Genomic DNA, 15,425 nt, shown 5'->3' with positions numbered 1-15,425 from the left:
TGTGCTCCTTTGCATCTCTGTATAGAACCTTGGTGTTTAACTATTTTGAAGTCAGATGCTCTCAAGATCCTGTGGAAATTTGAAATCTCTGAATAATGCTTGGGTTAAACTTTGATTTTTTCCTTTGAAAACTGCTGCTTTTATATTATGACCCAGCTTTGTTTTGACACATTAAATTTAAAAAAACAAAACAAAAAAAAACCGAAAAACCCAAAAAAACCAAAACCTCTTCAGTTACAGTTTTTCATCTCTAACCCGTAGATTTTTTCCTGACTGCAATTTGTCATTTTTTAAGTATCACCTCCTTATCAAAACCAGTTAAGGTCTGGATGTGAGCTGTGTGATGGCACTAGAAAATAAACCTGAACAGCACTGAAATGCTAATGGTGGTGGCCTTTTGCCTGTGTTGTTTAAATACAGGGCAGATCCTCTGCAAACACGCTGGCTGGGGAAATGGAGAGGGCAGAGTTGTTCCCAGCACGCTGGGAGTGTTACAGCACTTCTGCTGGTGAAACTTGATCTCCTCCCCACCTCTGTCTCTGAGAGTCTGATCTGAGCCTTAGCTTTTGTGTTATCATACTATTTTTATTGTTAATAAATGTATTTTCTGGCTGCACTGCATTGCATGGAGCCCTTGTGTTGCCCTTGTACTCAGGCATTGCAGACAACCCTCTTGTTATGATGACTTCTCATGGGCTTAAAATTATGCTAGATCATTGCATTACTCCAGTTTTGTACCATTAAACTCTCCCCAAAACAATGTAGAGTGATACAGAGGCAAGTAGGACTCAAATTTTGTGAAGTTATCTGCAATGGTGTGAAATATGGCATAAAATCTTTCTGTGAGATTCTGAGGTGTAAGTCAGTGTCTGGAACAATAGGCTGGGACATAAAAGACAAGGGAAGACACATGTGATGGTTGGGAACTATCTGATGAATCGCTTTTAGGTTTCAGGTTTGAGTTTTTCTTCTTAGGAAGTTGGAAAGTTGCAAGAGAATAAGCCAACAGTAAAATACGAGCCATCTCTTTTTGTTAAATTACTCTTAAAGAGGGTAATATAGTCAGAAAAGTGGTTGGTCACAGAATTGTGAATTTTAGAGTCTGACACAGCCTCTCTTGCAGATTTCATGAAGAGGTAATATCAAGGGACATCATTGCCTGGCCTTTTTGGGAACGTGGGAGGCCCAGGTGTGCAGACCACAAAACACCTCTGTAACCATGTGTACTTTCACAGTGATGGAAACACCGAAGAATGGGGAAGTGACCTGCTCCTGTGTGCAGTGACCATATAATTCTGTCCCTAATTTATGGTGTAGGCTTTTTCCCACCAATTATTCCCCAAACCTAGTTTCTTCCTAAAAAGATAGGTTCAAAATCCAGTGTCTAAGTGCCTGAAGGGTGAGTATTACTGTAATAATTTCAAAATGATTTTAAGTAATTCTGTGAAACCATAGCTCTACACATAAAATTTTCTGCCCAAGTCTGGGGAATTTTTTAATTTTTTTTTGCCTCTTAAAAATGTTAGTAGCATAACCACAGTCAAAACAGAAGACAAAAAAATATGTAATCTGTTCTAATTTTGAAAATTAACTTAATCTTCCAGCAGCAAGAAGATCGGAAGGGGAGGATGGAAGCTTGGATCAGGACAGTAAGAAGGTAATGATCAGAAACAACAAAAGGGAGTAGTTTACTGATCTTTCTCGGAGTAACTGTTTTTTAAAATACGTTCATAGGTAAAGGTGTTCTTTCATATAAATGAAATAATCATTACTACTTTTAGGTTTTTCCTAGAACATATAGAAAAGGTTAATCTCTCACCCAGAGGGTTTAGAATTTATGTTCTACAGTAAGGAAAGAAGTAGGGTTATTGATATTAAGAGCAATAACTCATGGAATTTCACTCAGTCTCAATATATACATTGGTGATTCAGCTAAGCCTGCAGACTTTTACTTAGGGTGCATATTAACATACAAGAAAAATGTTAACAGAAGATTAGTTAATAAGAGAATGACATGGTGCATCTTCTAAAATGGGGTGAAGTGGGCAGCTTGATTAACAGAGAAACTACCCTCAGCCCAGCTGGAAGTTAGAAGTTTTTAGTAGCTGTGGCATCTAGTGGGGAGTCCCATGATAGAGTCAACTTTTATGACTTGATAAAGGATTGTACAAGTTGCAATGAGCATAAATATACAATATACAATTGGTTCAGAAGACTTCCCAGACAGGTGAAGTGGGAGAACTGCATTCAGATGTTAAATCCTGAATCCTATAGTGGGCTTTTACTCTCTCCAGCTAAAGACCAGTTGGCTTATTCTGAAGGGGGATATGGACACCAGGACGAATTCCCCGGATTCGGACACCCGGTCCCTGTCTCTTACTGCCGGAACCGACAGAGAAAACTTCCCAAGGGCGCAGGAGGGCACGACTGCCGGCTACTCCCGTGAGTACTGCTGCCTTTTTTCAGTAGACAGGATGGTACTGTCAGGCAGATGGTTGACTTGTGCTAATTACTTCTTGATGCAAACTGCATATTTTTAATATTAATAGAGCGCTTTCTCCTGTATCGTGATAAAGCATAAAGAACACTTTACTCCGTAGATTAATTTAGAATAGGCATTTTTTATTGTTTCTCAGAGTTATACCTATAAGTTCACAGAAACCTTCCAGGTATGTAGGCCATTAGTTAACCAGGTGGAATAATGGGTTAACTTTGTTGCTAAATACTGGTCTGAAGACCATATGTCCATGTTTGCTGTCAATACCAAAAGCATGTTCTACACATTTCTGACTCTGCTTTTCAGCAAGTCAGGAAGTGAGGGAAACAATCATCAGAACTGAGTCTGAATTTTACTTTTAGATTACATAAATGACAAAAAAAAAATAGGTTAAATGAATTTTAACAGGTAACTGGGATGTTCCTCTCCCTGCCTGTCCACTTTACACCATACAGCAGTAGCAGGTCATCTGGGGTAAACAAGTTGGGTAAGCAGTTTTCCAAAAGAATGCATCCAATGTGAGGCATGTCTGGCAGCAAGGCTGGGATGTCAGTCTTGTGGGCATTTTGGTAATGTGATAGCTGCCTCCATCAACTTTTATTAAGGAAATTATGGCTTAGCTATGCAAGGAAGAGGAAAAACAGATGCTACAAAGTCTGTCACAAGGCTGTAACAAGATAAAGAAGAGAAGTTATTTTGGATCATCAGTCTCACTGATTTAACCTGAAGGGATTTGATTCCTCAGTCCTCACCAGGCATCGGATACATGTGCACATGGTGTATTGTAGGATTCCCTGTGCAGGGGAATCCAAGTCTGGCCACCTCACACACCTAACATCTGTAAGTTGTTGCCCAAAAATGAACACCTAAACCTTTCATTGTAATGTGCACGTCAGATATGTTTGGGAGCTTTCTGGAGTTGATCTGATGCTTTTCTATATATGTATTGAGAGACTAGTCCTTGTGTGCAAATTTTAAGTAGGGAGAAGTACATAGCACACCAAGAACTGTGTTATACAGGGACAACATATGGTGCCAATTTTTTTTTTTCATGAGAATATTGCTATACCTGTCACTTTTCTATACCAGCATTTCTTTTATGCTTTTTTATTATCTTGGGATTGTGGAACTATTAAAACTAGAAATGCAAAACATGGTTCACACCTCTGTCAGGGTCAATTTCGCATCTGTGCCAATGCAATATAGGTTGTGTGGTTTATTTTCCATTACTTTTTGTTAGCGTTTCTCTGTGCCTCTTCAAAGCTGCAATTAGCAGCTACTCAGAAATTACATTGAGGAAGTTTTCTTTTCCTGACATTCACAATTTATTTCTTTTCCTTTCTTTCTGATTTTGTTCAGTCACCTGACTGTTCTGTTACCCATGAATATCCTGAGTAATTCATTTTCTACTCAGTTTAGTGTATTTGCAGTCTGTCACGTGCCCCGTCAGCCATGGAAGAGTAGCTTCTCTGCCTCTTGCACTCATGGTTGAGAGCAGCCAGATCTATAACTCAGACATTCTGCCTCATCTCTGTGGCATAGTCAGTGAGTATCAGACAAAATAAACTTTCCAGGCATAGGTTTGGTGCCAGGTGGTTACCTGCAGAGTGGACGGGTGAGCAGGCATCAGGCTGCAAATCTCTGGTGATGCATCCAAACATACTGTGCAAACAGCCCTGCCTGCATCTGTCCAGCCTCTCAGCAAACCACAGCGGGGGTGTTCTGCTCTAGAAGACATTTAGCCATGTTACATTAGTTATATGCCCAGAAGAATGGATCTAACAGCAAAGCACATCAGTATGAGGCTTGTGTAATTAGCAGGCATCCAGAGCGCAGAGCTTGCACCTCCTCCCATCCACCTGTGTAAATGTCTCTTTGTTTCTGTACGTGTAGATGTTTAATAGTTAATCATTTGCCATAATTCATGATTTTAAGTGTCACATATTTAGGAACGCAGACATCTAGCAAGGTGTGTAACCCTTGTTGTTCATGTGTCCCTGATGAGCTGAGAGACAACTGCAGAATATCCAGGTTAGAGTGGATATCCTACTGGGAAAAACAGGAGCCGTATCCATGCAGAGAGTAGTTGTTGAGATAGTGCCTAATTAGAGAGCAGGATTGCTTTATCTTGGCCAGTTACTCCAAAAAATCTACTATAACGGTACAACTGCAGTTGGATGTGGTAATGAGCAGTATGTGGTTGTTGGCTTTTGGTGTTATGTTTTTTTCTTTATATTTAAAAAAAATAAAGAAGCAGCAAAATAAAATGTGTTTAACTTTGCAACTAAGTTCGTGGGAAACAGAAGCTCAGGGTAATGCAGTTCCCACTGGAGTCAGTGGCTCTTGCTGCCTGGTTTTGGGCCGTTTTGGCTTGATTCGCCTGTTGGCTTGTTTCCAGGTGGCCACACGATGTCGCTTGTGCCCACGGACGTGGCTGAGTCCTGGCAGCTTGGGAGGCAGCTCCTGGCTGCTACTCCTGAAGTGTGTTGTGTTTGTTCTCGAACTGTGGTCTTTACCTTTGTGCATTTTTCCTTCGTAGCTGAGTAGTAGTATTTGGCCATAGAACAAAGCAGTCTCACTCATCTTCTCTGTAGCCAAGAAGCCAAGAAATTGAACTCTGCACTGATGTTCAGCACCAGCGTCTTTTTCCAGACAGAAACAGAGGTGCTGGTTTTGTTACATTCTGTCTCACAGGTATTATACTGTTTGCCCTCTGGTGTCACTGCTATTCAAATAACAGGCGATGATAAGTTTCTAGTTTCCAAACTGGCACAGCAAAGTGATCGATCTGATTCAGTATTCATCACTATGCCCCTGTATCAGATGTGGAAACCCCGTGGGGCCGAAAACAAAAGTTCTGCTCGTAGTTTATACCACTTGTCAGGCGGTGGTTGATTATGTTTCTGAAACATCTCTTGCTTTTATAGATCATCTCAATTTTGCTAGCTTAAGTAAGTCAAGCTTATCAAGCCTTCTTTCCTGTGATGAGCTTTTATTGCCCCAGTTATCCTGCAGGCCACTGGTCTGGTGAAGTTAATTTAACCCACTTGAACACTGATGAACAAGAACAGCACAAAGGATTCCTCTAGGATGTCCTGTCACTGCCCAAAAATACTACAATTATTTCTATATCTTACATGTATCAAGCCAGACATTTCCAACTTTTGCTTTTTTTATACTTATATTAGCAACTCAAGGTCATCTTGTGATTGAGCTGTTTATCTAAGCCTGTCGCCGTCCCTATAATTTCCAAATCATGAGCTCTCAGATTAAATAGTAGAAGTTTGGGGTATTTCTTAGTCCTTAAATGCATGACTTTTCCTACAAATTACTACATTTTGTCCAATTTTTATTATTTTAATATTCAAGGTTAGCCCAGTTCTTTATGATATCCCAATCCTCCTCTATATTGGCAGTGCTTTATAGCTTTGTTTTAACAGCAAAGTTTGTTAGCCCGTTACTATTGTTGGTGTCCAGAGGATTAGTGAAAACATGAGGTAATTTCAACTCAGCACCCATCCATCCTGACACTTTTCTGTATCAGCACTGCTCAGTTCTCACTACTCATTTCTTACATTTCATTATTTCCTTACCGACCCTATAATTCCTCCTATAAACTCCGTCTTCTCCAGATTTGCATTTAATTCCACGTGCAGCCAAATACCAAGCACTGTAATGATATCACATTAGATGAGATCCAGTAAAATTTATGTTATGCAGAAGTAATTTCTCCTAACAAAGACAACTACCAAGCAAGTTTGGCACTGTGTCTTTAACTTATGTCAAGCCAATTAAAAATCTGTATGGCTACAATTAATTTTCTGTTTCCTTCAATGTTTTTGTTCAGTTTTTCCTTAAGTTGGAAGCAAACTGATAGCCCTTCATTATCTTCTTCCCGCTCTTAAATGTAGAAACTGTAGTTGCTGTTCTCCGATAGTAAGAAGTATTGGATTTGCAATTCACTGTGACCCTGCTGCTCCCTGTTCAAGTACATTAAGTACTTTGAATTATGTTTCTGTCACACCTGATTCATTGGCATACCTGTATTCCGTTAGCTTTCCCTCCTTGCTCAGTACTGTTCCTAAAATGGAGGTGAAATACTATTGACTGCTGGAGCCCTACCTAGGTTACCTTTCACCTCTGCTGTGTACTGACATAGCATAACTCCCAGTGATCCCATTTCTTTTTTCTGTGTTCTCTTTTTATTTGGATAGCTGGAGAACCTTTTGCTATTTGTTTTAATATCATTTTCAGTGTTTAACTCAGCTTGACTTCTGGCATTTCTCACTTTATCTCAGCACATCACGAGCTCTTTGCTGATCTATCTTTTGTTTTTTCTTTCTGTATGCTTATTCCTCATAATCTCCTTAGGGTATTTATTAATCCAGTGGGGTCTGGATTCCCTTCCTGCATTCCCCTTTGGACACAGATTGCCAACATTTTTGACAGAAAGAAGTGTTGTACATTCAGTTCTTCGAGCTGACTTCTCTAACTCTTTGCATCGATTCATCAAAGTTTCCTGTACTGGAGTCAAGAATGTTTATTACAGACGTGTTTGTTCATCCTCTGTTCAATTTGAACTGATTCAGCTTGTCACTTCTATACAGCATTATTTTTATTAACTGAAAACTAACCTGAGACACTTTTTATCCTTTCACTGACAAAAGGAACTTCCAAACTTTCTTACTAGACTCTAGTATTGAAAGTAAGGCTATTCAGTTGTTTCATACTGACCACACACTGTTTCATCACCGTATTGCATCCAGTTTGTTCATGGTAACACCACTGTGACAATTTTGTCTTATTTTAAAGCTTTCTTTCTCTTGAGTGTTTATGCTCTCACTGATCACTTTATCCAGTGTCATATCTTCATTTATGCTTTTTTCCCCTTGAAGCACTAGAAGTTGTTTTAAAGAAAGCAATTTTTTTTTAAGTGGTAGATTACCAACCCTTCTCTTCAAGAAACAAAACCAAAGCCAGACCACATACATCATGATCAGAAGTGATGTAACTCTAAAATGACAGTACCTTTAATCCCATTTCCAAGTCATGGTTTAACACCACAGTGGAGGGCAGAGATTTCACAGGCTCTCCTATCTGCTTTGCAGCATGTAGTTGCGTAAGGCTTCCGTAGTGTGAGTCCCACAACTCTCTTCCTGTCGTGCCCGGTAAGGTGAGTGTATCCTGGCGTGCTGTTATTTATAGACATTGTTGCACATGTTCGTGTACGTTAAATATAGAAAAAAGATGAGCATTGCTCAGTTGTTTTTCATCCCATTAATAGAATGCACATATCGATCTTGTAATGGCTGTTTCTGGTTGTTTTCTTGAAGTCTGTGTTTTAGCAGGCTGTAAAGGATTTACACAAATTATAGCTGTATGTTACGTCTTTTACAGGTTTTCCATATTCTAAGTCTGCTTCTCTACCTGGCTATGGAAAGAACGGCTTACATCAGGTAGGTATATATTTAAATGCATTCCCCAGGCAACAGTGTATCATAAACAGACAGCTTAGTAACTGGTTGAAAATCTAGGCAGTAATAGCACTTCAAAGGTGTTTTGGCTGCCAGCTCTGGCTGACAGATTCATACCCTATGTGGGTTACAGTTCATCTGTCTGCAAGAGGAAGACAGACTGAGGCTTCTCCTCTTGATTGTGTGTGTCATGAGCATTAGGAGTCTTGATTCCCCTCCCAAAACAAAGGTCCAAAATGCATGAGCTACACATACTAATAGATCACAGTATAGCTTGTATTAATGATAGAGACGGTTAGGCCTTTAATTAGGCAAGTAATGATCTTAGAGCAAAGGTGGAGCAGCCCATATCCATTGCTTTTCTTGAACCGTCTGTTCTGTTTTTTCCAGTACGTATGTGTATATATCTACAGGTATATACACACACAGTTGTCATACTTTTAAGGCAAGGAGGGAGCAATACAGAGAGCTTGACAGGCAGCAACCTAGAAAGCAAAATGCACAACAAAATTATGATCAGGTCAGACTAGGCGTTCTTTTTCTAATCCTTTTTATACTTTTTGTAAGTCTTTAGGAAAAAGGCATCTTTGACACTGTGGTCTCTTTCTTTCTGGCATGTAGCATTATGAATTCTCAGTTCATGGCTTATGTTTTTTAGGTACAGACCCGTTAGGGTTAATAGTAATAATTTGGCAATACCTAGATGCATGTGCACTTATATTTTGAAGATTGATTTGTGTCTAAATTACATGGGCAGGACCTCATTCAAATTCCCTCCTTTCTCCAATGGAAGATGTGAAAGCTGCAAAAGTACATGAGCAGGGTTAAACTTCCCCTAAGATAAGAGTCAAACTGCAGGTCATTGGAAGGAGTCACAAGAAAGCAACTGTCAGAGAGTCGCTGAAGTAATGTTTCGGTAGCTACTGAAATGTCCATCCCTTTGAGTTAGTATTACAAGACTAATTGTGCCTGCATTGCATCCGTATGTGACTGCTTGAATTCCTCTCTGAAAGAACCAGTGGCACTGCAGCTCCATCAAATGAGATTTAGGAAGTTGAAAGGTTCTAGAAAACCTGTCCCCACTTAGGAGTCAACAGCTTTTTTTCTGGCTTTTCAGAATAGTTGTTACCAGGAACCTGAAGCAAGTGAGGGACTAACTTGTGCCCAGCCACTGTGCTGGTGAGGGACCAAAGCCATCAGAAGGCTCCATTCACACAGATGAGGCCAAAGCAAACTCCAGCAGCAGTGGAGCTGGCTGGGCTTGCAGGCTGAAGCCATGCAATGTCATATGAAAGCAGCAGATGGCAGCGTTTGTCCCCCCTAAAGGGAGGGACAGCCGAAAACTGTAGGAAAGTTGAAAGGGTTGCTCGTGGTCAAATCCTTGAGGTGAAAATTCTTCTCGGAATGGATGTCCTCTGTTTGGATTGCAGGTTCATACCAAACTTTTGTGGTTTGTTATTTTTAGTCAGCCATCCCAGTGCTACAAAACAAAATAAACCAAAAACAAACAATAAAGAGCCTTGCAGGTTATTGTGAGCGTAGCTGTGCACACTGTTGGTACCCTAACAGGCAAAAATGAGACTCTGAAAAAAAAATTATACAGTAGTGTTTTTATGACTTCCTGTAATCTTTGTCATCATAGCATTTGCCAGCAAAGAAAAAAGACAGTGAGTCAAACAAAGCTATGGCACATAAGCACTGTTCTCCCTGGTCTTAGTGGCATCAGCAGTGTGAAGCAGAAAGCAGAACGAGACAGGTTGCAATGCAGCTTAAGTGATCTGGTCTGCTGTGATGACTGCAGTAAGACATCTGCATCGCAGGGAAAGGCAGTTTCAGTCTAACCTTAGTGCCAGGTCATCCAATGGAGGTGGCTGATGGCTTTCTGACACCTACATTATTGAAAGCTGCAGAGAATCGGAGCTCAAAAAGCGGTGAGGTGGGTTAATATGACACTGAACTGCATCTCGGAGTGACATCCGAGCTCTATCTTTCTCTGATCTGTAGGAGTTCACAGCATAGGCAGCAAACTGTACCTGCAGTGCCTCCGAGGACCCAGGCACTCACTTAACACTCCATCCTCTTCTACAGACAGAGCTCCATCTCTGCAGTCATAGATCAATGGGTGTTGTGAGCGCTCAGGATGCCTGCTTTGAGCAATTAGGTCAAGTTCGAATGAGATTTTATTTTCTTTCTCTCTCGCAAGGATTTATATTTTTGTTATGTGGTACCACCTGTTTTGCTTTTTTTTCTCTCAGCAATGTGCAGAGTGGTTTTGTGGTATATTTTGCTGCTACACTGCTTCTTTTTTTCTCTTTCAGCCTGAAAATATGAGCCAATACGAAACGGACCAGGAGGCGAGCTGGGGGATGAAAGGTACATTGCAGGATCCTTTCCACTCCATTTGATGTTTTCTTCCTTTGAAGATGCTTGTTAACATATTGCCATAAGGGTTACTATTCTGAGATCTTCCCAAGGTTCACATAATAATGACAAGCTCAGCATCATGTTTATCACAGGGAATCTTCTTTTTATCTAACCAAACTTAAAGTCCTGACTGAAGTCCTGCATCATAAAGTGGTGCAACCAGGCTGAGTCAGTCTTGGTGTCCTCAATATGTGGCAACAGCCTCTGTGGTGATGATCTCATATCAGGGGAAGACATTTAAGATAATCACTCCTTCAAGACATATGTAATTTCTTTCAAAAGTCCATTGTACTTCTTGTTTGTGTTACAGTGTGGTTAAAATGTACAGAATTCGAAAAGCAGAATTTATTTGCATTCATATTTTTTTTGTTACAGTTTAAGTGGACTGTGAACTTAGCATGGAACTTGAGTTGGAATTTTCAAAATAGCTCAGCAATTTAGCAACATGCATCCACTCATGAGGAAGAGTAGAATTTTGCTTCCAAGACGCTTAATCTCATTTCAAAAATCTCATGTTTCACTTCATGCCTCTGTGTTGATACAAATCTTTGTCTCTATGTTTGAATAGTTTAAAGTAGAGATTTTGAAAAGTAAACATCTCTAATTTCATTTCAGGCCATAAAAAGGTCTATGAAAACATACTGACTATCCCGGTTACAGTTAATTATTGATGTGAATAGATGACCTTGTGGCAGTCATATCCTATATAGTCATCCTGGCCTAACTAGAATACTTTTGTGCTAGTTTAGATCCAGGAATCATTATCCCCACATCCCCAAATCATCTTTTCTTCACTATCATTATTCCCACTGCAGTCAGCCCAAGTGCAGGATGTTGGCATCTTGGAATATTGTATTAACTCAGTGATTATCATACATGTTCCCAAATTGACGTGCCTGTAATAATCTATGTATTTTAACTACTTTCAGTAAGGATCAATAGGGGCAGGACTTTGGGATGATAGACTGACTTAACTCTGCACAAAAGCCTCCTGTAAAAAGAAATTCCCAATTTTGCCAGACATACTCACTGTGTAAACCAATGGCATCAGGAGATGGATTTTCTGTACTAAGTATTTGATTTCGAGGACTTTTAGTTTGGTAATAGACAATGGTTTAGGCATTCAGAGCTTTGGGGTCAAATGCTTACTGTGCATGCAGTTATCCCAGAACTGTTGCAAACTGTAAGGGAAATGTAGCAGCGCAGCAAATTGCCGATGTACCTAAATGTTCATTACGGTGACTCCAAAAGAAACCTATAAATTCTAAACTGTGAACCTGTTCTCATTCTCTTGCAGAATACAAGGTAAGAAGGGCTTTTCCAACACTGGAAGAACAATCAGATTCAGCACTTCCTAGCAAGGTTACATGTGTTCCTTTTTTTTATTCTATGTTGTTAATTTTTGTCTCAGTGAAACATTTGTCAAATCAGGATGCAAGTATGTACCATTTATATTAGTAAGTTCCCCACACTGTCATTTTCACACATCAGAATCAGATTTGGCTGGAGTTCATATGCTTTTGTCTTTTTAACAGATTTATCCTTATGAAACACTTATTGTAACAAACCGAGTTCGTGTGAAATTGCCTAAGGATGTGGACAGGACCAGGCTAGAGGTAGGAATGATATTTGCTTGATGGCTTTGCGAATCTTTGTCCTGTTTGTTTATCATCTTAGCTACTCCTGTGCCCAAGTAATAGCAATGAAAGAAAAGAGAATAGAGGAATAACATTACATATTATATTTTATTTCAAAGCACTATTATGTAGCCAATTTAGCTAAAAAAGAATAGCCAAAAACCTGCCAAATGTCTGCCCAAATGGTGTTTTACAAAAATACTGATGAAACCCATTAGTTTTGGATTATTTTACAGGATATTGAAAGCTGGAAACTTGTTTTCTATAATTCCTGTAAAAAAAAAAACCCACTGTAGAATATTATTCCTGTAGAATATACTGAGTATTATTAAAAAGTTCAATTTATCCTGCAAAATGTATGGACCTATGTTTCTGGTCCATCCTCTTGTTCAGCCTGCCATTTGGCTGTGTGATCCATGGTCCATGATCACTGTGCTACAGATTTGCTATAGCATCCACCTCTCTCAAAGAGCAGTAGTATAAGCTGGAGAAATGCAGATACAATTTACTGTAAAGGAAACTTTAGTTTCCAAAGGTGAAATCCTGATGTTGATGTTCAGGCAAAATTCATGAGGTTGGTTTTTTTGACTGAGTAATGACAGGACTGAATAAAGACTCACATAAATTATTAAACTAATGTGTCTTTATGTGAATTACTATTAAGGAGAATACTTAGTTCAATAAAAAATTATATGATTAACAGTATTGGACTTTTGGGAAGATTTATATTTAAATAAATTTATTGTATTTTTAGCTTGATAATGTGAGAAAAAAGAAAGAAACTTTAATCTTAAGGCAATAAAAGAAGAAAAACTATGAAGTAGCAGAAAGCTCCTCATTAAAGATCAAATCTTTAAAAAAAAAAAATTTACCAAATTCTTATACATGTAGTATATTTTGGAAATGGTGTTATATTCTTAAACTCTTCAATGTGCTTGTCACCTGATTACCCAGCAAGTGGTATTGATTTGATTGTTAGGAAAAAAGAGCCTCAAACATGTGCTGTTTTAAGCCTGGGGTATAGCAAGGCGTGACAGCAATAATAAAAAGCATAATGAGTCCAGGAAAAGAAGCAGGGAGTTGGAGAAATGCTCCTCTGGACACATCCTATAAAAGATTCTTTTATATGTATACTTATATATGTATGTGTGTCTATTAGAGTCTTTGTTTAAACACATCAGGTCGATCTGAATAGCAAATGCAGCTCCAAATTGTTTTTTTAAGACAACGTATAGTTTTCTTTGGATGGATCATGCCTGTCCTGGCTGCCGTTATCCATAGCTCATACGCTGTCCTCAGCTGGGATCGCTGTTTGTTTGACATTGGAGTTGCTCAGGCTGCCTCACACCAGGTGCAGCCCAGTGCCTGATGGCTCAAGGAGCCCGAGCACTTCAAAGATCTCACAGAGGTCTGCAAAAAGAACAGTAAACAAGATTTGCTTCAGACCTGCACCAGGAAAGCGATAAGGGGACCAGGCTGATCCTGCTGGCTGCTGCGTTCTGTTGAACATGTGCGTCTGCAGGAAGGGCTCCTTTGGAGACCATCTTGCATTTATTAGGGATTGGTAGATTGTTAAACAGTTAAATTAGTAGCATTTTAATAGGATTATAACTCCTGGGAAAACAGAGGCAGCAGCTCATCTGCACATTCAAACCATATCCAGAGCTGGGTGACAGGCATGAGCTGTTGCTTTCCTTGCCGGCCTCCTCCCTGTCCCTTCCTTCTGCATTGCAGAATTGCTGGAAATAAGTAGCTTTGCAGAGAAAAGCAGTTCATCATTATTTCCTCTTGTGGCAGGAGAAGGAGGAGATTGTAATTTAGTTGCCTACTTGTGCATTCATCAGATTTCAGGCTTGGGCAAGACCTGGGACTCAGTGAGCCCAAGACTATGTGGGATTATAGGTTTGCACCAGGATTAGACACACACGTGCATGCATACACACACTCCATCTGTGAGTAGAGGACCCGCTTAGCATATTTTGGTATTTTCAAGCTTTTGGGAAGCAATTCTGGGCATACTGGAAGCAGGTATTAAGGTTAGATTTCACCTCTTCTTGAGCTCCATTTCACTTTTGCTAGAGGTTACGGTTTGGTGCTCGCGAATCTCTAGGAGGCAAGTGCTCTCTCCGAGCAGAACGGGTTGCCAGCTGATCTGCTCTCATCCTGCATAGCCAATGTCACTCTTGAAAGGGCTGGATTGTGCCCACAGAAGTGGTGATGGTGATAGCACTGCTAAGCCCATGCACTATCCAAACTGTGGAGTAATTTATCTTGGAAAATCTTTTAAGAAAAAATCCATGTTCTCATATTCCAGTTTTGTGATGATCAGTTTTGTGGGCTGAAGCCTCACCCTGCTCTCACTGCTGCAAATCAGAACGAGCTCCTGGCCGTGATGGCTGTGGTAATGGTAATGGTGGTATCAATGAAAGGAGACTTAGAACCTTTGTGGTTTGTGTCATCTATCAAACCTGAAAGCAGTCTTACTGGTTGCAGTATAATTAGAATACCTCACATGTGATGTTTCTGATTTCCTAGTCTACTTAGGAGCAATAAGTGGAATAAATCAGCATGAGCTAGCTTTATTTATCAGCCCTCTTGCAAGTTGCCTTGAAGCAGGCTCGTGTTTGTGAAACAGTTTGTTATGAACTTTGAAGGATGTCATGGCATAGATGTCACGGAAAAGGCACTGTTGTTTGTCTCCGACTCCCTGTTAGAAGGGAAGTCTCCTGTACTAAATGATTCTGTCATGAACAGTGACCTCAAGTAAATGGTATTAGCTCCTTGGGTCAAATTAAGAGAGACTGTAATGAAGGTCTCGGCTGATGGTCAAAGACTACAGGAGGGTGGGGTTTTAATGGGTGGTAGTGTTTTCCTAACTTTGCTCCCATTGTGAGTATTTTTTTGATTATGCTGCTGTGTAAGAAATTTATTTTAAGGATTATAAAAAATATTTTCTTGTAAAAGTGCTTATTTTTCTAAGCCCAAGAGGTATCTAGAGATTAGGAAGCCTCAACTGGTAATAAATGCATTCAAATAATAGGAATTCTTTCTTCAAAAGCACATATATCTAAGCGTAGAAACACTCGGCATGTTTTTGTTTGCTTGTTCTAACTGAGCAGTGAGGCAGAAGTAGCCCAGCTCCTCATGCTCCTCGAGGAGATGTTAATGCCAACAGTGAGCTAATACATGTAGCATTGAGAACGAGTTATAATAAACGACCTGCTGATTTTTAAGTACATTACTGGCACTCTGGCTTTTGAATTAATAGCCTGGATCTTCATTTAGATAATCTGAGGAGAAATGCAAGGAATTTATGCTAGATAAGGATTTGGCCCAGGAATGGTTTTGGAAGTTTCTCTCTAGCACAGTGCTGTTTATTCTCATGTTGGATGA

General features: G+C 39.8%; 1 protein-coding gene across 11 annotated transcripts in view; it reads left to right on the top strand.

Moving 5' to 3' along the window:
• Positions 1 to 15,425, top strand: part of ABLIM2 (actin binding LIM protein family member 2) — a 148,677-nt gene that overhangs the window by 122,035 nt on the left and 11,217 nt on the right. For 9 of the 11 annotated variants that reach the window (XM_086746343.1, XM_086746337.1, XM_086746342.1 and 6 more), the window contains 6 exons: positions 1,605 to 1,657; positions 2,295 to 2,442; positions 7,895 to 7,953; positions 10,290 to 10,344; positions 11,693 to 11,757; positions 11,931 to 12,011. In XM_086746343.1, coding sequence (XP_086602469.1) covers positions 1,605 to 1,657; positions 2,295 to 2,442; positions 7,895 to 7,953; positions 10,290 to 10,344; positions 11,693 to 11,757; positions 11,931 to 12,011 — 461 coding nt within the window. The remainder of the gene's footprint in view (positions 1 to 1,604; positions 1,658 to 2,294; positions 2,443 to 7,894; positions 7,954 to 10,289; positions 10,345 to 11,692; positions 11,758 to 11,930; positions 12,012 to 15,425) is intronic. The other 2 variants (XM_086746341.1, XM_086746334.1) reach the window with 1 other exon arrangement.

This window comes from Chlamydotis macqueenii, chromosome 4 (assembly GCF_036417535.1).
Source record: "Chlamydotis macqueenii isolate bChlMac1 chromosome 4, bChlMac1.mat, whole genome shotgun sequence".
Lineage (NCBI taxonomy): Eukaryota > Metazoa > Chordata > Aves > Otidiformes > Otididae > Chlamydotis > Chlamydotis macqueenii.
Note: the sequence above shows the minus strand (reverse complement) of the source record. Positions and strands in the feature narration are given on the sequence as shown.